This window comes from Dermacentor silvarum, chromosome 1 (assembly GCF_013339745.2).
Source record: "Dermacentor silvarum isolate Dsil-2018 chromosome 1, BIME_Dsil_1.4, whole genome shotgun sequence".
In the NCBI taxonomy this organism is placed as follows: Eukaryota; Metazoa; Arthropoda; class Arachnida; order Ixodida; family Ixodidae; genus Dermacentor; species Dermacentor silvarum.
In genome coordinates, this window is record NC_051154.1 from 30,269,703 (window position 1) to 30,292,736 (window position 23,034).

The following is a 23,034-nucleotide window of genomic DNA, read 5'->3' on the forward strand; positions in this document are numbered from 1 at the left end:
GAATACCCGCACTATAAGCGGTACTGCACCATAACCAAAGCAACAATTTTCAAGGATCGCACATATGCAAAACATGTGCACCGAGCCGCCACGCGTATGCGACAGTCGAGGAATGCGGCTAGAACGTTTGCATTCAATTTACAGTAGAATCTCGTTAATTCGAACCAAATCACGCGGTGGCGCCTCCGACCAGCATTGCTCCGGCACTGCCATAGAGTAAAAGCTTAGGAGAGACCCCTCAATGTCACGCGCAAAACAGAAAAATAAAGAAGAAAAAAAAACGCGGCAGAAATTTCACCCTTTCTCAAATGGCAAGGTTGCCGATTCTGCATTGCGCCGGAACATGCGTGCACATGCCGACGTCTCAGCTATGGTGGCCTTCTCAGCCACGCAACCGTAACCACGCAACCACGCATCGAAAATGGCAATGAACCCTTCTTTCTCCTTTATGCTTCCTGTACTCTCTAGTCACGTGTTGACGTTGTACGCTGCGGCTACGGCGCAGAGGGAAGCAGCGGCGCTGTCCCAGGCCGGCCAACGAAACGGCCCCCACGCCGGCAAACGCCCGCTTCCCGATAACGGTAGAAAACGAAACTTCGGGGAGCTGGCGCCAGGCCGGCTGGAGCGGCGGCTCCTGCACGGCAGCGCGCACGCACGGTGAGTCGAAAGTGAGGGAACTAAGAGGAAGGGCGAGGGGAGCCACCAAAGCGGCGGAGTCGCCAAGGCGAAATCCGCTTCCGTGCCGTCCTCCTCCTCACATTCCACGGTCTCCGCGTGCGCCCTTCGCCGTGCTGTGCCGGCGCCGCCCGCTCCCAGAAGTTTCGTTTACTGCCGTTATCGTGAAGCGAGCGTTGGCCGGCATTGGCAGTTTTGTGGCCCTCGCTCGCTATGTGCGCCGTGATATTTCATGACTCGCACTCAAGATTATGGTTTCAGCCTCACTGGCTGTTCGTTCGCACCACGTGCCCTTCTCCTCCACTTCGTCTCTCTTTCTTCCTCGAGCACTCCTTGGGGCGCCCGTTTCAGGGGAGCGTTCGCCGTCTCTGCTGACTTCCGTACTCCCAGGCAGCCGCACTGTAACCGGTATTTCATTTCCCACAACTGCACTACAAGCGATACGTGCATACATGGAGTGCTATGGGAAAATTAACGGGAGTCTGAAAAGACGCACTATATCCGGTCCTGCACTATAAGCGGTTACGTTATAAGTGGTCTATACTGTACTTGGTTGCAGAGAAGGATTGTACTGAAATCCTAAATGACATAGCGTAAGCTTATTCCAGAAAGTTTCATTGTGCCGGATCATCAGAGATCCCCTAGTTTGTATTTCAAGTTAGTTTTTTTAGCTTTCTGCATATCCTGCTACACTCTCTATGGCCTTGGAAACAAATTACAGAAAGTGCACATGCTTCGCTAGTACTTTTCATACAGCTGGTACTTCTGTCTACACTGCATGGTGTGCTCAAGCAGCATGCACGTTAATATTTCATCTTTACACAGTACGAATGTATTAGTGTGAGTCTGTGAACATTTTCTTTAGATGTTAAAATTTCAAGGCAGCACTATCTCAAAACAATTTTGTATTCTGAGATAACTTTTTACCCTAGGTGCAGCTTTATTACAAATAAATTTGTATCTAATAGAATAGAGATTCTAGAAGTTTACTAGCTGCATAAGTAGGCAAACAACACTAAAAGAAAACACTCAAAAAATATGTTAAAGATTTTATTTGGCCAGTGAAAACCTAGATTCCTGTCAATATACAGCTAGACTAACATCTATGCTGCATATATATGAATGCTGCTACCAATATGCATTTATAACTGTCGTGCTTCTAAAAAATGGAGCTTGTACTCGGAAAGCTGAATCAACAGCTTTATGTTATTAGCACAAATAAGAAAACAGCAATTCACAGCCTAAAACACAGCAACCACTCTGAAACAACTACAAAAATGAAACTTCAAATAAAAACTGAATCACATCAGACACCCAGCGCCAGCAACCTCTGCTCATGTTATGACTGCAGCACACAATACTCAACAGAAACAAAAACCAGAACAATGCTGTTTCCAAACATCACACGTCGAGGGAGGCACAAAGGTTGGGTGCTCCGGCTACCTCTATATTTCATTCATGCACCAGGTGTTTCCACGATAGTCGTCTCCAATTATTAAAAATTGGGGAGTCAAGACCAAAAAAATTTTGCCTGGACAAGATTAATCGTGGTGGATATCAGAAAATATATAACCAAGGCCAATAAGCTAAGTTCACTAACCAACATTTTAAGTTTCTATTTTAAGAGACATGTTGCAGTTGCAAAATTCAAGCTGGCCAGAGCTCAAAAAGTAGTAATTCTGAGAACAGCACCACTTTCTAGAGATTTCTACTAGGTGAATACGCCATAAGAGTACCAACCAACTTCAATTCTGCAACTAAGACATGTACACTAAAGTATTCAATCTGAAATTAATAATGTTTAGTTAACTTACCACATTACTGCCAATTCTTACATGGCTTTGTTAAAGTCTGTCATTGCTATTACTTTTGTAGTTGCAATTTTGTCCCTGAATCCCCAAACATATGACTGGATACGGTCATTTTTGAAACAACCAGTATGTGCAATATATTTATAATATATTTATAACTGTGTAATATATTACAACTATGATATAAATCTAAATTGCATTTTACATTACACACACACACACACACACACACTTTTTTCCACTCTTGAAAAGACAAACTATCACACAAATATATGAAATGAAGAGGTTACAATGGGTGTCAGTATATATGTACATATACACAAATATATATGTATATGTAGATATATTGTTTGCCTAGCGCCTTATGCATTAGCTGATACCATACACTATGTTGTCCAGCTCTGAACTTTGCAAATAAATAAAGGTATACTCTGAAGTGGTGAAAACATGAACTGCACTGACCTACAAGGGCCTGCATTATTTGACTGTGCACTCACATGTTGGAAGAGGGGTCAGAGCAGGGTGGAAATGGGACGGCAAGGACCCTGACCACTCAGGGGGCAGGTGCAACCACTGGTCCAGCTGTTATAGAAGGCACACATCTGATTGCTTCAAAAGTCTGCCAAAGGGTCACGTGCAGTCAATGGGCCAAACTGCTACAGCCTGTTTCAATACTTCAGCATGGTTGGAGCCGAGAGCAACGCACTCTCTTCGGAGGAGTTGAGAGATTGGTATTCATGGTGTGTGCTTCAAATACCATCTAATGTACAGCATGTAACGTGGCCTTGAATTAAACAGCATGTGTGCACAATAGTTTTTGAGATACTAGCTATAGTGAAATCTCGATACGATTTTCACGGGAACCAGAAAATAAAGCGTATCATCCGAAAATTGTATCATCGAACATATTATCCAACCGAATCATATTATCGGGAAAAGAAAACAAAAAAATTGATCATTCCGAAAAACGTATTACGCAGAATTGTATCAACGAGGTTCCACTGTGCTTTCAAAACACGGCAATGACCAGGAAAGCAGCTGTGGTTGTTCTAATTGCAGGAGACAACACTGACACAGCTAAAACAATTTAAATATTAATAAGCTGCACAGTAGTCTGGAGCACTAATGCACCAAATGGTCAACACACTAAGTCCACAAGAAATTGCTGAATAAGCAGAAAAACCAGTGCACAGATGCATACACAAGAAATGGTCAGGACAAGCTGGATGGGACAAGCATTCCAGCCTTGTACCAACACATCCAACAAGAAACTGCTGATCATCACTTGACAGCGATAAGCCACCAACACAATCTACTGTGCATTAGCCCATGAAAGAGACATTTGTAAATAATTCGCACAAAATGATGCATTTTATGCATTCACAAATTTTGTCATTTTATGAGCTGCTAAGCAGTATTTATGTATGCTCCTAAACTCTGTTTCTACGCATTTGTGTTATTACTGTTGTATTCTCATGCCCCTGATGTATTCACGTGCTTGTGCAGGCTTCCACAGTATGCTCAACCCGTGTAAACCCTAGGTACTGAAAACAAGCAAGTTTATGAGCTTGCAAAGAAAACACTACGATTAGAAATCACAGTTCATCTCTACTGGCTATAAGGACACTAGCATGTATACCAACAGGGACATGACTTCTCCGTTTCAAGCTGATGAAGTCGAACTTCTAAACCCTCCCAAACAGCCTACATGCCTGCCTTATGCCACACAATGAGTCTACCTAATCATGCATAAAAGGAAAAATTATGGCAGGGTGCCACCAGCAGGCAGAACCCTAATGAGTGAGTGCAGGTGGCACCATTCTTCATGTATGCACATGCTGTTTTGCACAAAAGGTTTTGTATTTCCATGTTGAATATCTACTTATGTACCCCCCTATTTTTGGCTAAGTGCACACACCAAAAGTGCGCGCGTACACACACACACACACACACACACATGCACAAAGAAGGGAAAACAAAACACACTAAAAAACAGAGAAAAAAACAAAACAACAACAACAACAACAACAACAACAAAAAGTGTCAAAGGCCAAGTGATTGGCACTTTCAAACAGAAGATGACAGTCACACCTTGCTGCCCATACACTGCAGAGCTCTCACAGAATGGCTGGTCACTCGCTTCACAGTCTTGCGACAGATTTATGCATCTGTGACATGGCCAGCCCTTTCACTACCGACAAGCACTGTCCACAGGTGAGCACAGGCCTCTACAGGTAAACTTCATGTTGGGCAAAATAGGGGGCCAGTGCAAGCAGCTCTGCTTGGGAATGCCCTGGGTGACGTCTCACCCTGGACATATAGCACGGACTACTCTTGGTCAGAATCACCATCACTTGAGTAGCCACTCTGAGAATCGGTGAGCCGATGGTGGGGCGACAGCTTGCGATAGGCCTCCAGCCACTGATCCACCATTTGTAGCACCAAGTGGGGACTCCGGGGCACCTTCTGCTGAGCCACAAGCAGGCCACCCTCCGTTACACAGCAGTCAAGCCACTGCTTGATTATTTCCTCCTCACGACCAACCTGCATGCAGCAAAACAAGGCATCACCATTACCATGGCTGCACCAGAACAGTATTTCATAGTATATAATAAATAGTGCTGATAAAACAGCCTTAAAGGTAGCCACTGCAATGCAAGGTTTAGCAAGTACATTTTATTGGTTGCTTATGTCTTCGCAGCATGTCTTGTTGCAATATTTAATGCACATGACAAGGCTGAAATCAAAATATATGTCTTGATCTTTTCCAGGAATCTAGTTTCCATGCAAACCACAGCAACACACTGCAGTGCCGTTTGGCAGAGGTTGTAGACAAGCTGCTAAGTTTGTCACTGCAACTGGTTGAGCATATAGGCGGCAAGATCATTCATACGTTATAAACAAGGGCGAAACAGCAGTTTGTCAAAGTGTTCTACTGGTTTTCATCTCAAAAGCAAGCACAATAACAAATATAATATGAAAAGCAACACACAATGTGAGACTGGCCTGTCACTTAGCCCAAAGCAACATGGACTGAAAAAAAAAAAGAACAGGACACATAAGCACTCAGTTAGTCCTGTTCTGTTCTTTCAGTTCGGGGACTTCACCACAGAACCTCTCACCAGTACACAGTAGACTTCCTTAAATTCAACTCCAGTTAATTTGATTTTTTAGTTAATTTGATCCTGACTGAAGGTCCCAGAAGCCCGTACAATTTTAGGGGCCCAAGCTTTGAAGCTAAAATTGGCTTTCGGCAGATAATTCGTGCTTGACTGATCAGCACACACGTGCCTAACCCCACTAGCAACCCCTTTAGCAGCAGCGGCTGTCTCAGCTGAGCTTAGGGGACAGTGAATGCATCCAACACACGTCATCCTCTGCTGAAAATGCTTACACACACGTCATCCTCTGCTGAAAATGTCGCGTCAGGATAGGCTTTCTGCCTATCCTGACGCGACATTCAAGCGAGAACAGTAGCTAACAATGAATGATTACAGTATTTACCCGTTGCTAACATGCACCTTAAAAATTTTTTTTTTCAGCCCAAGAAAATTGGTTCTCAAGTTGGCTGCACAGGGCCATCAAATACAAAACTAAAACAGCGTTTGCAGCACGTGCTACTGCTAACATCTTAGCCAGCCTAGCCAATGTCATCACCATTACCATCACAAGATAGTGACAGAAGGCACTAATTCGGACATTCCCCATTTTCTTCGAAGCATGATGTAGGCTTGACACACATAATATGGCACTGATGGCAAACGTAACCTCCTGATTTGCTTTCATACTGTGATGCAATCTTGACGTATCGCCTAAGAAACTGAAATGGAAGCACTGAACCTAATGTTCCTGATAAAGCAAAATAGTTTTCCTATTCAGCAAAAATGAAGCAGTTAGCTCGAAGCATACGATTATTTCGTCAAAAATGCCTCTCACCTCTCACATCAGTCAACTGCTGCATAAAAGCCACCTTCCTCATTAGCCAGGATGTGTGTCGACAAGAAACGAGATAAGTTGTCGTATATTCGCACCAATGCGCTTCTTTTATACCTTGAGACAGCATAAACGATCAGCCAGTAGTGTAGAATGCACATTCTAGGCCGCAATTTTTTTTCTCATAAAATTTCACCGACAATTACGATACTCTCTAATGCATGGGTTCTCAAAGTGGGTTCCGCGGAACCCTGGGGTTCCGCCGGCCCCTGCTCGGGGTTCCGCGAGCCACTGATAAATTTTCCGTGGTCCCGCGCTAACCAAGTGGCTAAAACGGCGAAAATGAGGTGCGCTCGATCTACAGAACCTCCGTTACTCACGCCCGAGTGTCCAAAAGCACTCACAGTGCGTAATGGCAATGCGCGAACTGAGTAATAAATTCGCAAGCCGCTTGTAGCCACCCAACCTCCGAAAATGGGCATTACGCCTAAGCTTTCGTACTTAAATCTCGGAGGCCGTAATTTACCAATATGCGCATTTCTGCCGTTTGTAGATAGCGTAGGTGCCGATTGCGTGCACACTGGCGTATACCTTGGAGGAATAAAAAAAATGAAGAAAAAAAAAAAAAAATGCGCGGAGCATCGCAAATACGCGCCGCAGAAGAGCAAGAACGGCGCTAGCGTCCAACGGAAACGAAACGGCACAGTCCGCATCGCCATGGTCCTCAGTGGCAAGCGTGCGCGGCACGTGATTGACAGCAACGCCGGAGCGCTTCGTGCCTAATTGCGCCCTTAAGACTTTATTCTTGCGTTTATCGTCGCACGTAACACCGCGTTGGCGGCATGCCGCGTGCCTTCATAAGTGCGTAGTTGCCATCCGTGATCGCATCGATAACCACTGCAGTTTCGTCCACAGCAGCCGAGGCAAACAGTAGTATCGTTTTCACTCGGTGCGCGCGTCGGCTGCGTGCCTTCACAAATGCGTAGTCACCAACCATGGTAGCATCGACAGCGACCGCGGTTTCGTCCGCACTTGTTGCAGCGAACGGTAGTTTCGTTTTAACTTGGTGCGTGCGTCGGCCGCCTGCCTGCCTTCTGAACCGCAAGGTCGCCGTCCATGATCGCGACGATAGCGGCCGCGGTTTCGTGCGCAGCGGTTGCGGCAAGCAGTAGTTTAAAGCTGTCGAAGATTAAGAGCCCCGGCTACATCGCGATGGGCGGACAATTTGTTGGCGAGCAGCTGACTGGCGAAAAAATAATCGGGATGTACGTGCGCGAGGCCTTCGCCGCTGCTAGCGCAAATCAGTCATGAGATGAGAATTTCAGCTTCTGCACTGGTCTTGTGCTAAATAAATATAAACAGAATTTGCTGATTCATTGAGTAAATAAAAGCGTGTTGATGTAGTTAAGCATTTGTTTATTGTTTTCTTGATACCCTCGATAATTCGACATTTGGTTAATTAGGACATTTCAATTCGGTTAATTGGGGGGGGGGGGGGGTCCTTGGCGCATCATGGAGCTTATCAGGGTTCCCTGGAACAAACATGCGTGAGAAACCCTGCTCTAATGCAAAATTTGAGCACAGCTCCATAAGTGTTTGCATTGTGCGATATATTGGCGGCCACGAACAATCTGTCTTGTGCGGTACGTTGCAAACGAAGCGAAGTGTGGCGCAACTGCCTCACTAATTGGGAGATCACGAGAGGCAGCGCTTGGGTGATGCGTGGGCGAAATTCCCAGCAGCCACCGTAGACAGATCTTTGCTCATGCAGCGCTTTGTTTCCATACAAACGATGCCCGCTACTCTGGTGCCATTTCATGGCCATCATCGCCGCAGAGTCCGTCTACTGCAGCACAACGCTTTTCTTCTCGTGCTTTTGCCATACCCTCCTCCTCCGCCTTATGCTTCATGGTTCCGATGCACCCTCCTCCTCCACTTTCCTCCTCTCACTCTGTTCGCTATCACCGTCTTTCATCCATGCTCCGCATTCGGTCTTTCATCCTTCGTTGTGCTCGTTCACTCGATTACGTGGGACACCGAGGGACGTCGCCAATGCTCGCCACAGGAACAGGCGCCTAAGAGCTGCGCTTTAAAATGCAAGTGACTCGGCTGAACTCGGCTGGCAGAGAAGCTTTAAATTATTCCCAATAGCGATGCGTGCGCCAAGGGCAGTCGTTTGCACGACGAAAGTGCCGGCACAACAATCTTTCGTTTGTCTGATTAGTCGCACCACTTAATAACACTACAGGAAACTTCTAAGCACTGTTTCTTACAATATAATAATTATAATAATAAAACAATAATAATAATACGCTATTATAATGGCTTCTAATGATGTGAAAAGTCATTAATCTCAGTTACAATATGAATGTCGCAGTCAAAAGTGCGAAAACTTGCAAAAGATTTGTAAACGTTCAGCAAATAATACTTAATGAACACGAATTATGAACAAAAGAAATGCATGGTGGTGGAAGATGTGGCAACGACGGGGAAGATGTGGCGATACACATGCACATAGAGTTTCCTACAAAAATAGGCTAAACTTCATCCTTCTCGCTTCAAACAGATTTTTTACTTTGCAAATTGATCATTTTCAACAAAATACTACATTACAAGTGCAACAATTGGCAATGATAATGCATGTGCACAGAGTCTTATTACATTCTGCGTGACACTATCGCGCCGTTCGAGCGCACTGGCGTGGGTGGAGAGATTCACTTTCTTAATATATCTTGCTCCATGGCATAAACCATGAATAAAGACACTAAATCCACGGCGATTTCTGTGAAGCTCGGTATGCCAAAGTACTGTCGGTGCAACATAAGAGTGAACACCTAATAGTACACTAAATCCTCATAATAAACAATGATGTCACTCCCAATTGAATTATTATTATGGCAAAAGAACCCGAATACCGGCAGTTTGAGTGACCCTGTTTACTGCCAAAACATGCCCTCTTAGGCCGATCCCCATGCTAAACTTTGAAGGGGCCCTGAAACACTTTTTGACATAGTAAAAAAAAAAGTCGCAGTTTCGCCCGAAAGGCGAAGCATCAATTACGATAGCAAATTAGTAGAGAGCTATACGGAGTAAGGATAGTTTTATCAGCTGCATAAACTTGGACACATTCACTTACTAACTGCATTAACAATTAGCATGGTGCAAAGCAAACATGAATTGATCACACTCGATCACTACAGACCACTGTCAAAACGCTGGCTTGAGCAAGCGCGGCAGCAGCAGCGGCTGAATGTTCGTGCGGTCTTTCACTTCAACGGAAACTGAGCAGCGAAAGCACAGCGCATACAAAGGTCAGAGCCATGTGGAGATCGCGTTCAAGGTACGCTGCACGCGACAGCCCGCAGCCGCACAAAGTACAAGTACGCGGTTGGTGGTAGAGCAGAAGCTGCGCCCCCTTCCTCCCGCGCTGCCTTCCGACTTTCCTCTTTTTGCGTGGGAGATTGAGTCACCAGTTCCTCTTGCGCTCTGCCGCAACATACGCATTTGGTGCCACAGCTTAACGTCGCCTACCCCCCCTACCTCCCATACCCCTACGGGCTTTCGCACGATGGAAGATGCCACGTTTGCTCTCCGCTGTGCATTCGCTCTCCATGAAAGTGCGCGTCCCTCACGCGCTTTCACTAGCACATATAGCATATGCCACGCGGCAACGATTTTATCGCCGTTGGACTTACGGAACTTCACGGCGACGACGAAAGCAACGGCAGAATTGCGCTTGGAGTGTCCATATAATTCCTATGGCAATAAAACGTTGCCGTTGTGTTAACAAGCCTATGAACACGTGAGCCAAAGACTAGTGCACTGCAAGCAGCAGGGATTTTACAATCTTGAGTCAAAAGCAGTGAACACTAGCTCTCGCACCTGCAATGACGTCATTGAAAGCTCATCGAAAGCAGTTGGCTGACCAACGCTATTGGCTGATTTCAGGATCGCAAGAACATTCTCAATAATACATCATTGGTAATTTTGAGCTAAATAAATCAAATATATATACGCCTGCGATCTCAAAAAGACAGAAAAATAATTTCATCTTTGCACTGCATGTATCTGCGTCTGCTGCATGTGGCCTCCGAGTTGGCAGCGGCCTGCTGCGTAATATACGGTACGTACCGTATTTACTCGAATCTAACGCACACTTTTTTTTCCGATAAAACAGGTCCAAAAAGTGCGTGCGCGTTAGAATCGAGTACGACCCTAAATCTGCGTTACCATATAGCCATCGGCATTTCAATATGACTGCCTCGTATGCGCTTCGAGCCTAGCTGCCGTAGCTTCCTCCGTGTGCTGCAGTACGTGTGCTTAGGCATTAGTCTACCGTCTGTCTTCCCGCTTTCTGCGTTTGCGGTTCGTTGTAGCGGTATTCGTTGTAGGGGGATTCGACTGTATGTCATGAATATACAGTAGTTCTAGTGTTGTACCTGCAGACTGCCTCATTGACAGCAGTCTCTAGTGCAGTCAGTGAGGATTGTTTTCTTTAGGTAGAATCGAATCATCTTCCATTGACAATGGCTATGGAGGTTAGGAGAGCCACTGATAGATAGGCAGCAATGCGGCTGCTAGGTGCTTTCCAGCCTGTACTTTTGTATGATGCCTCACTTCTGCAGCCAGGTGTCTGTGCCAGCCCAAGTGGCCTAGTGAACAGAGCTCATGATGAGGTTCTCTTTATGAAGGAGTGGTATGATAGGTATTGTTACGAGATATCATGGCAATATGATACATAATAGAGTCAGCGCGCGATGTGCAGAGTCGCGGGTCCGAGGTGCCAATGCGTGAAATGCCTGGTCGCGGGTCCGAGGAATAGACGCTCGATGCGCTCAGTCACGCAGTCCGAGGTGCCAATGCGCGAAATGCCTAGCTCCGGGTCTGAGGAATAGACGCTCGAGGTGCCGACCCTCGCCGCGGTTCCGAGGAGTCGAAACTCAATGAGCGATGTGCCGACGCGCGAAATGCCTAGCCGCTGACTCGAAGAGTCGACGCTCGATTAGCTTAGTCGCGCAGTCCGAGGTACCGACGCGCGAAATGCCTAGCCGCGGGCTCGAGGAGTCGACGCTCGAGGTGCCAACGAGTAAAGTGCCTAGCCGCGGGTCTGAGGAGTCAACACTCGATCAGCGATGTGCTGATGCGCGAAATGCCTAGCCGCGGGCTCGAGGAGTCGACGCTCGATGTGCTTAGTCAGGCAGTCGAAGGCGTCGATGCATGAAATGCTTAAAGCAAGGGTCCGAGAAGGCCGCGCGTGATGTGCTTGATCGCCGAAACGCCTACGCGCCAAAGGCTTAGCCGCGTATCTAAGGATTCCGTGCCCGAAGCTTGATCGCAAAGTCCGCGTCGCCGATGCTCAGAATGCTTAGCTGCAGGTCTGAGACGTCCACAAAAACCGGGATCGGCCACGCTACTGCGATGTCCGCGTAGCGCCCGTTTTGACACTCGTCAAGATTACGGAAACTGTCCAGCGCTCGCGAGGAAACTGAACCAAGTGGAGCAGATGACGCCATCGCGGAGCGAGCACCGGACCAATGGCGAACCGCGCTAGAGTCACGTGGCGGGCGCGGCCAATCGGCGGCTCTGGCACGACCTTCAATCATGTGCTTTTTGTGTGCTTGTTTCTGTATGGAGGAGACAGCTGAAGCGGCAAATTTGAAGATGGAGAAATGTGCTTTCCAACGAGACCAACATGGCGGCACTCAGCTGCACCGTTCTGGAGATATCATGGCTTGAAAAACGCCATTCTTTTGAAATTTTCGCGAAATTTTTTGACACCTTGGCTGATACAACAATTTTTAGAGCATTTCTACTTGGTTTTCAGCGACGATATTTCGGATTCAGATAGAAAAAGAGTTATAGAAACTGAAAATGTTATTTCCAAAAAATTTAATTTTTAGCCATTTTTGGCTATGCGAAAGCCGTGTCCCCCCCTTAAATGCTCATATAGATAACTCTGCTCTCCAATATCTACAATGATTTTGCTTCATTTTCTTAAGCATTGCTACGTCTACAATTGCCTTTATTTTAGAAAATATGGTATGTTACCCAGTGGCCAATGCTATTACTGACATGCTCATTATCTCCTAGGATTCTCTTCTTTTCCACATCTAAGAACTTGATTACTTTATGTCCTAAGCTTTCTCACAAGGCAGACACTGTTGAGCTCATAGTGCAAGCACACATGGAATGTGCAAGAGGACAGACTAACCTCTCCCTGAGTGAGGAAGTGCAATGGCAATAGCTGACGGTCCGCTGTCATCAGAGGAAGGAAGGCCACCTGCAGGTCATCCCGCGCGTTAGCCCCAGCACCACAAATCACTTCTGGCTCTGGCTCCATGGGCACCAAGGCTGAGAAATGGCCACGTGTGTAGCCAAGTGCAATGGGGGACTTCCAGCAGAAACTTGGCTCCCACAACAGTGGGATGTAGATGCCTGATAAGAAGAAGGAGCAATAACAGGCTTGTAGATGGTCAACCCCAAGAGGCATGCAAAAGACAGTGGAAGATGCGGTGGATAGATCCATGCAGATGTTATCTCCACCATGTGAGCTAGAGGGCGCTGGTGACCTTTCTGCATCCCCCACAATATTTTGCTGTTTTAAAGTCATGAGTTCAACACCGATGGCAAATGGGCACTAAATTTAAAAAATAAATTCTGCGGTTTTACATGTCAAAACCACGACATGATTATGGGGGGACTCCAGATTAATTTTGACCACATGGAATTCCTTAACGTGCACCCGATGCAAGGTGCACGGGCGTTTTCACATTTCACTCCCATTGAAATGCAGCCGCCACGGCCGGCATTCGATCCTGCGCCCCCAGGCTTAGCAGCACAACGTCAAAGCCATTTCGCCACCACGGTGGGTGCCAATGGTCATACATTCGTAAGAATGGGCATAAGCCTCCGTCTGCCTGGAACCTGGCTCTCTTTAGGTGTGAACTGCCTTTTCCTTGTTTCTTTCCCTTGTCCTTCAAACTCCTGTCAAACTTCCAGGCAAATGAAGCCTTTCAGCTTTGTGCTGCTTTCAAATTTCAAGTGGATGAAAACTCGCTTTCACACTGTCAAGGTTCTTCACACACAAACCAAAATTTGAAAAAAGGGTCTTCACCACAGGTAGCATCCAAAATTTACTTAACATGTGTGGACAATTCCCCTTTTTTTATTCCCGAGCTACTGTAAAGGCTGAGCAGAATACTCTTATCTCTTTTATTTCTAAATTTCTGCTTCTCAGGCAGTTTCGATTAACCTGGTGTAATTTATTTAAGAAGAAAGTTTGTCCCCCCAAAATAATAGTCAACTATCTTGGGTGCCTATCCTTTCTTCAATGCTGTACGCTTGGTACTTTCAGGTCATGAGCGGCAGGTACATATCTGTGCGACACAGTGTTCTTGACAGGAAAGCAGCAAGGACAGTTTTCAAGAAAAGTTTAGAGGAAATCAGTGCCTGGCAACCCCAATGTCGAGATAGAACACGAGGTGAGTACAACTGGCTGCCTTTGCGCAGAGCAGAACACAAATAGAGTGGCAACGGTGGAAGCCGCAGCTGTGCTCGTGCAAAGCGTAATTGTAGGTAACACACTAAATAGGCCAGCCTGCGGCATGCACTGCTGCCCTAATTCAAAAGAGTGCACACACAGCACCTGTCCTTCCGTCACTGTGTTCCGCAAAAGCTTGACATCAGTCGTGGTCAAGCAATGCTGAACTATAAAACGGTGCATTTCAGCGCGCACCTGACAAGGCGGATCTCGAGTGTTCACTGACGCAGACTAGGTCGAACTTATACATACACAAGTCTTTAACACAGTCTATTTGTGCTACCATGCTTCAGATTAAATATTTCATGCCCATGCCTCCACAAGGAGAGGTATTTTCTTGGTGATGATGGAAAAAATGGGGTTTTATGTGCCAAAACCACGATCTGATTACAAGGCACGCCGTAGCGGGGGACTCTGGAATAACTTAGACCACCTGGGATTCTTTAACGTGCACTTAAATCTAAGTACAAAGGTGTTTTCGCATTTTGTGCCCATCGAAATGTGGCCACCGTGGCCGGGATTTGATCCCGTGACCTTGTGCTTAGCAGCCCAACACCATAGCCACGAACCAACCACAGCAGGTTGATGATGACGCCTGGATAAAACTTTCACTGTGCTTAGCATTAAGAAAGGTGATGCTTGCGCCCAGGCACTAAAGAAAATGAGAGAGAGGGGCAGGCTTCCAGGAAACTTACATAAATCTTACGTTTCAGCATGCTTACTTATACGAAATTTGTTATCTGGTTTTAAGCATGCAGGCACAAAACATTCAGGTACACACACCAACAGCTTGGGCTAGCTGTTGTCATGTAACCTCCAGGTGTTGGCTCTAGTAGATTGTCCCATGCAAGCCAACTAAAAACCACAAAAATAAGAAAGCACTTCCAACTCTTGTTGTTGTGCACGTCGTAAAAAAATTAGCACCCACATGGCACAAGAGTTCATACAGAATGACGACATGTGCAAGAAGAAAGCAAATGCTGCTGAAATTCTCCAGCCCATCAAAAGGTAGAATCACCAGAAGAGAAATAAAGAGTGGTTGCCTTCAAAACGGGCATAGCCAAGGGCCTCGCCACGAAAGCTCTTGACATACTTGACGCCATACACAACAATGGGGCGCCGAAGCACATGAGCCAGAGTGAACACATGCATCTGCTCCAGTGCTGATCCAGGTTGCGCAGCCAGGGAAACTAGAGTGGTCCAGTCCTCCTGCCATTGTGCCTCGTCCAGCGAGAAGTGCAGCAACCGAGCCTGCAAAGCCTCCGCCTCTCGCCACCTGGGATACAGCCTGCGTGACGAAGACAGATACTCAGAGTATGTGCAAGCAAAGGGGCACTGCAACGTGTCCCACAAGACTTCTTAGGCGGCACTGGCATACCTGCCAACCTAGCAACATGACAATTTGGGAGACCGCCACACGAAGATGAGGAGCGGGGGGGAGGGGGGGGGGGGGGGGCAAAAAAAAAAAAAAAGGTTGCCGCCGTGTGAAACAGCGCACGTGGTACAAAGTCCATACTTCTCATGACTCCGCGAAGTGACAAAGCACAAAAATTCAGTCATGTATGATCTCAGAAATACTTGCAGGTACTTATTCTTGACTTCTGCAAATGCCATCAATCGTTCCAACTACCGTACTTTCCGGTGTATAAGACGCACTTTTTTTTCTGAATTTTTCGTCGGTGCGTCTTACAGAACAATGCGACATATGAATGTTTTTTTTTCCCCGGAAAAACGGCCGTCAAAATCAGATTCGATGTTATGGCCACGCGAAGCTGGCTGACTTAATTGCTACGGGTTCTGTGCCCGCTATCGAGGTGCCGGGTACGTTCTCGTGATCAGGTTCCCAAGCGCCATGCGAGAAGGGCGGAGCAGCAACGCAAGCGGCGGCAGGCCGACCGCCAGCCGGCCCACCCCCAATTTGTCGCATCTGCAGATCGCTGTCAAGATACGGCGAACTGCGCAAGCTACGCAGCTGCTACCAGAGTACAAGCCACCCCCCCTCCCTCACGCGCTGCCTTCCCGCTTTCTTCCCTTGTGCGCGATTCAGCTCACCGTCAGATGCTTTCACTCGCACATACAGCATACGGCGCGCGAGGATGATGTTATCGCCCTTGGACTTTATACGGAACATCGCGGCAACCACGACGGCAGAAATGCGCCTGGAGTGGAAATATTCACGCAGTGAAACGTCACTAATTTTTAAAAATCGCTTATGGTGCATCCAGACGAAGGACCGAATCCAGATTTTTAACGGACGCGGACGACTATGCCAGTGACCGTCCGGCTGCAAGCACATCCACACGGCGGACGAGGCCCTAGCAGACGACAGCGCCACCGAGCCGGATTACTCTCGACCGCAGCCTCTGCGCTGGCTAGCAGCAGACTGGTTTGAGAGTTTCTTCCTACAAAATGGAGGCCAGCAAAAAGCGACGTTTGGCCACGATGGCTGTTGTTCCATCAGAGATTGACGAGGACTATGACTTGTTTCCACGAAAACGGCATTGTTGGTGGAAAGACTGGATAGGAAGGAAAGAATTGGAGGTCCAAAACCTGCTCTACGAATAGCTCCTGAAGACTGACTTCGACGAATACCGGAGATTGCTTCGTGTAAGCAGAGATCAGTGTCTGCAACTGCTGTCGCGCGTGGGGGCCCGGCATACGAAGGGAGGATACCGTTATGCACCGTTCTATATCGGCAGAAACACTGCTGCAGGTTACACTGCGGTACCTTGCCTCAGGTAAGTGTCGCACGTTTCCAAGTCATTATGGAGAGGGCCGTGGTAAATGTATATCACTTGAAAACTGAGCTTGGTGCTGATCGAAGGCCGCTACACAAGTGTCTTCAAGCGCGCTCGTGTGGTAGTGTACAAGCTCAATCACGCCCGAGATATCCAATGCAGATTCAGAGGGTTCACGTGGAAGGGGTATCACGAGTGCACACAAGTTTTGTATGGCCATGCTGTCGGCACCGACTTTCTGCATAAACATGCATGAGATAATATTGATCTGTTTACATTTAACTGCACCACTGAGTGTGACTGGTTTTCGCTGATACTGTATTCATTTACTGCTCTGAAACAACCAGATATCAGATTTATTTGTACACATCCTACTTTTTTGTAGTCTGCTAGCGAGCAGTTGACTGAGATTTCTTTTTTTTTTTTTTGCATAGCAGGAGAGAGTCACTATTCCCTGATGGTGACGGTGTCCGCATAATCTGCATGGCTGAGGTCCCAAAAGTGGGAAACTCTTCCACGATGTGGATGAAATAAAAGGTGGCGTCATGGCACAAATTCATTGTTCATAGAAGTGAATGAAACCAGGAGCTATAAAGCACTGAAACCAGGCGCCAGCAAACAAAGTACTGATGCTGACTGCAATGCAGCTGTCCTCGAGCAGGAGAGAAGTGTACTGGTTGCCAGACACTGCGTGTTTATAAGATAAAGCTGCAGCTTTACCCCACCAGAATCCGGATGTGAAAAACGGCTTGGCGTTATTCGTCCGCGCGGCTCACGAAGAGGCGCAGACGAGGCAAATCACTGATGTGAGGTCACGTGACGCGTCGTCTGGCCCTGCAAATCCGGATTCGGTCCTTCGTCTGGATGCATCATTACAAAACGAACAGGTGCGTCTTATAGAAAGGTGCGAGTTATAAACCGGAAAATACGGTAAACTCGGGGAAACAAAGAGTAGTTCGGCATTCGCACTTCACTCGTCAACCTGACAAAGCCAACGCACTCACGGTCATATAACGACTGGATTGCTAAAAACGCGCGACCCAGCCTGAGACGAGCCAATCCGGAAAATCCAATATAGCAGCGCCCTTCAGTTGGTCGCGTTCGTGGTGGTGCCGGCGACCGCTACCACGATTCAAGGTGCATGCTGGTGACTAACTGCTCTAGCGCCACTTAAATTTCTCGCATGGTTATATTACAGAGCGTAAAAAAAAAAAGAAAAAAGAAATAAAAAGAAGAAGAAACACGGTGCTGTGGCGGCTACTTTTCGGGAGATTTGAGGCCGCGTCCGTACAATCGGGAGATGCGAGAACAATTCGGGAGGCTCTCGGACAATTCGGAAGAGTTCACAGGTATGCACTGGTAGCACCGTCACAATGCGACATGTGGTACTCAGCTGTAATGTTTAGATGAGAGTGTAATGCACTGTTTATGTTTGTGCAACAGCATGGATACTGTGCAAAAACTAAGAGACAAAGAAATTACGCCTTCCAGTCATTGTAATTATGACCTGCATCAGAAAACTAATACTAAATAAGGCGTACAGCAGGACATGTTTTGTCTTGACAATGACAGATGGTGCCACCAGCCCGTTTCTGCAAATTATTCATTTTTGCATTGCTGCAGGTGATACACTTAATTATGGTATATTCTGGGTGAAGGAGGCAAACAGTACATCCAAACACAGTATTAAATTGCATCCACTGCCAAATGCCAATGTTGTGTGTGTTAAATTTGAGTGCTAACGAGCGGTCGCATGGAATGGATGGCCCGAGCAATGCAGCGAATTGCTGGAGACGTGAGCAACCTTTTGTCAGATTTAACTGGTGCCGTATTTGTGCTGGCTGTACCAGAACATATATAAAGAGCCCTTTGTTTTCAGCTAAAACCCAATAATTCCCAAATTTTGCACCCCGAACAAGGCTTTTGAAAATTTATTTAAACCAGATTTCTCGCCGAGGTTGGTCCTTTCAGAAAGGATAATAAATACGAGGGTTATAAAACTAATGAACACTGCCAACTTTGTGTGTGCAAGTGGCCGAGATAAATCGAATTATAATCATTTAAATATGAATATGGTATATGCCTCATTTCCACTTAATCCTTTCAGTGTCACTGACGCACCCCTCACATTCTCCACTCTCTCCCCTCGGATACTAAGAGAACATTTTTCATTAACCTTGTCATTTTTTTCCCTTCTGCATAACCAAAAATAAACCGTTGTGTTCATTTTATAATGTAAAAAAAGAAGAAAAAAGCACACACGAATCTCGAGTTGCGTCAGCTCAGAAGAAAACCAACACTGGAAGGGTTAACAGACAAGCGAAAAACGGCATATATCTTCATGCTGGCCTTCAGTGAATGAACAGTTGTTGCTTTTTTAGTAGCTGCATTTACATGACTACAACAATGGCGCATTGAATACATGTTGCATACATGAAAAAGGGGGGAAAAGCTTTACTGGAAGTAAACGTAGTGCTGACAGTGCTCTGCATTGCGAATGGTAGCTGTGACATTGAGAGGACGTTTACCCAAATATGTTACCTTCAAAGAACTGGCTTATTGGGTTATAGCTGGTATTTCATTAATTTTGTTGCCCGAGCATATAGCAGGATACAGTAAACCAGGACAACAGACATGGACAAAAGCCTGACAAGTCTAGGATGGACACAGAAATGCTAAAAATCAGGGGCGTGTGAACATTGGAAATTTCCAATTACAAATCAAATATTTTCCTTATTCGAAGTGTATTCAATTCGAGAAATGCATATTTGAAAATTCCCGAATATTCAGGCATGGCCGAATATCGGTAGAAACGGCAAATATTCACACAAACTGCGAATATTCGAGCAAGTAACTAACTATATGCTTCCCCTTATTCTTCTAACAATACGTTCATTCACTGAGAAATTCGCGTCACGTGCACATCATCTGTCTACCCCGTTTCAGTCTATCTGTCCCGCGCCTGTGAGACAGGAGCAGTTTCGTTTCTTTTTAACCAAGGTTCATTCTGTGGTTCTTTCATAAAAAGATATGATGTACTTTCGCATTGAAAAGAAAGCCTGAAAAAGTCTTCTTTGGTGGTACTACAGGAGACTCATCGTTGAGAGCTTGATTTAGGTTGTGCGAAAGTGCTCTTCAAACGTCAATGGGAACAACCACAACTCTTAAAAATCCCATGAAACAGCACTCTTTGTTCATAGAAGAATACAAAAAATGTAACACTGTCGAAGAGTCAACCGACCCTGGGTGATATACTTCAGCAGAAAAAGCAGACCTTGTCTCCGAAGAAAGTTAACGCACTTCACCAGAAAATGGCAGAGATGATCACCTTAGATCTTCAGCCTTACAACTTCGTAGAAAACCAGGGGTTCTAAGCACTAATGAATGCAGCTGCACCGGGTTACAGTTTGCCATCTCAAACAAAATTGTCGCACGAGCTCATACTGTGACTATACAACCAATCAAGAGCAAAGGTACAATAAGAGCTGAGATAAGCACTTCAAGACGGAACAAGCACTCTCACTTTTATGAGCGATATCTGGAAATTGCTTACCAACGAGAGCTTTATAAGCCTCACGTGTTATTTTGTTATGGTGAAGTTCGAGATGAAAAAGTTGACTTTGAACACACGGCATATGCCAGAGAGTCTCATGGCTGTGAACATTGCCACGTCATTGGAGCAACTATGCACTGACTTGGAGATACCAACCGACTGCGTAAAGTGCGTTGTAATGGACAACGGCCACAATATCCAAGCGGCTGCAAGGAGACTACCATGGCTCCAGCGAGCCTTGTTTCGTGCACACTTAGCAGCTGGCGGTCACCGATGTGATGTCATGTACTCCGGCGACCACCAAACTCTGCAAGAATGTGATAGCAATTGTAGGACACTACAAGCATAGCCCTAGTGCACAGAAAAGACTGACAGATTTGCAGAGGCAGCTGAACAAATACGTGCTCCATGTTGTGCAGGATGTTGACCCAAGATTGAACACTCAGTCCCTCATGCTCTCAAGGCTCCTTGAACTCAGAGACCATCACATCTGAGCTCACCACTTCGAACACAAGATAAGATGCCTTTAACTCTGTAGAGTGGAGAGATGCGGTGGCATTTGTGGAGGCATTGAAGACCTCATTTGATGCAACTGTGATCTTAAGTGGTGAAAAGTACCCCCTCATTGTCATGTCAAATTCTAATTATTTTTGGAATGCTGCATTGCCTCAAAGGTTGCAAAGGCAACTCGAGGATTGCTAACAGACTCTCTTTGCGGAGTGCGACTTTGACAAAGTGGCCAGTGTGGCCATGTTTCTTGATACAAGCTTTAAGGCCACAGTTCATCAGGCGTCTGGTCTGACGACCTGGCTAAAAGGCCTTGTGACAAGGGAGCTCCAGGCAGCTGACGTGGAACCCAGTGGGGACATTGCCGTGCCAGTGTCAACTTCGTGTACACTGGTGGCATCCAGTGTATGGAATGCTTTTGATGATCTAGTGATGAACAAGGAGAAGGTGCTGTTGGCATCTAGCTTGCGAGGGAAGTTACAGACTACAGTAAAACCTTGTGAATTCGGATTTCACGAGACAGAAAAAATATGTCCGAATTAACCGAATGTCGAATTATTGAGGGTATCAAGAAAACAAAAAACAAATGCAACACGCTCTTATTTACTGAATGAATCAGCAAATTCTGTTTCTATTTTGCACAAACGCAATGTGGAAGCTGCAATTCTCGTCATCTCGCGACTGATTGGCGCTCGCACGGATTTCACGGGACCGAAAAGAATGTCTGAATTAGCCGAATGTCGAATTATTGAGGATATCAAGAAAACAAAAAACAAATGCAACACGCTCTTATTTACTGAATGAATCAGAAAATTCTGTTTCTATTTTGCACGAATGCAATGTGGAAGCTGCAATTCTCGTCATCTCGTGACTGATTAGCGCTCGCAGCGGCAAAGGTCTCGCGACTTCCCTGACAGCGCGGCCGTGGTGCGCGCCTTCATCTGAGACACGCTTTTCAATACCGCGTGCACATCCCCATTATTTTTTCACCAATGTGGCCAGGTCACTGCCCATCGCGATGTAGACGGTGCTCTTCATACTCGACAGCTTTGCATCGGGTAAAAACGAAGCTATTGTTTGCCGCAACCGGCCGACGCATGCACTGAGCCAAAATGAAACTATTTTTTGGCGCTCACCAAAACAATTTTTTCGCGCTCACGGCGCTCACCTGTGGCGCGAACAGAAAAAAAAATAAGGGCGGCAGCCGCGCGCTGCCAGCACTTCAATCGCTGGGCACTGTACATTTCCGATGCTGATTTGCTATGGTCTAGTTGTTCTAACGTTAATAAAAGAGACGTTCACATGCAAGAGCTTCGTGTCCCAATTGCCTGTCTTCGCCTCCGCAGTGTAAAGGCTCCGGAGCTTGGGCACCGAAGGCGAACACTCAGATTTGTAGTCATTTTGCCGTCTTATAGTGTATCAGTCTTTCTTTTACGGTACATTTTCCTTCCTAGCAATTCCCAACTTTGGTTGCGTCCGGCACATGACCGTGCTGTGCATCGACGGCGAACGCCAACGAAGTGGCGTGTTCACACTCGCCGTCACCGACGGCTCACATCACGCTAAGCTATATAAAATGGGCCGTAACTGAAGATTGGGCTAGTTTATAAGCAATTAAGAATGGGGAAGCACTGCAAAGATAAAAGAACTACAATGGACAGAGAACGGGAACTTACTGAGACATGTGCGATCAGCGAAGCAGCTCAAGAAACAGAATAAGGAAGACGTATGTCTCCTTTTTTTTTCTGTTCATAATTTTTGTGTTCTTCGCCTATTTACATGATTAAATAAGCGAGAATGTTAATGCACACAGCAAAATAACATCTGTAATATAACTGCTGGAGTTCCACGTCTTAGCTTACTGCGGTGAGCTCCGTTCGCGTGGTGCATTTGCATCGCAAATTTGCGCTCGTTTTCTGCTTCATATGCTACCTGATGCCACGAATGTGATCTGCCTCGTACAAGTGACGACCTTTCTCAAAAGCAGACACACGAAAATGCGTTTTCCGGTGCGTCAGGCCTTAAAACCCACAGTGCCAAATCACTGGAAGCACCGAGCGCCTTCGTCCCGTCGTCTCCTTCACATGCCAGTGCTCCGACAGCTGCCGTTCACGGCGCTGTTTGCCAGCATATCGCCAGCGCGCCGCTGGCGCCTTACGACGGCCGCCCGGTGACTATGGCGATGCGAACTCCGTCGCTTCGTTTCAGTGGACGCTAACGCCGTTATGGCTCGTTTGCGTCGCACATTTGCGGGGCTCCGTGCTCGCCATCGACTAG

At 46.5% G+C, this 23,034-nt stretch overlaps 1 protein-coding gene across 1 annotated transcript in view; it reads right to left on the reverse strand.

The window, feature by feature from the left end:
* Positions 1-1,709: 1,709 nt before the first annotated feature.
* The window catches only part of LOC119459078 (ubiquitin thioesterase trabid-like), a 78,115-nt gene continuing 56,790 nt past the window's right edge, over positions 1,710-23,034 (reverse strand). Inside the window, exons 9-11 of the mRNA XM_037720914.2 lie at positions 15,003-15,247; positions 12,631-12,854; positions 1,710-5,030 (exon numbers count right to left, since the gene is read on the reverse strand). Coding sequence (XP_037576842.1) covers positions 4,815-5,030; positions 12,631-12,854; positions 15,003-15,247 — 685 coding nt within the window. The 3' untranslated portion in view covers positions 1,710-4,814. The remainder of the gene's footprint in view (positions 5,031-12,630; positions 12,855-15,002; positions 15,248-23,034) is intronic.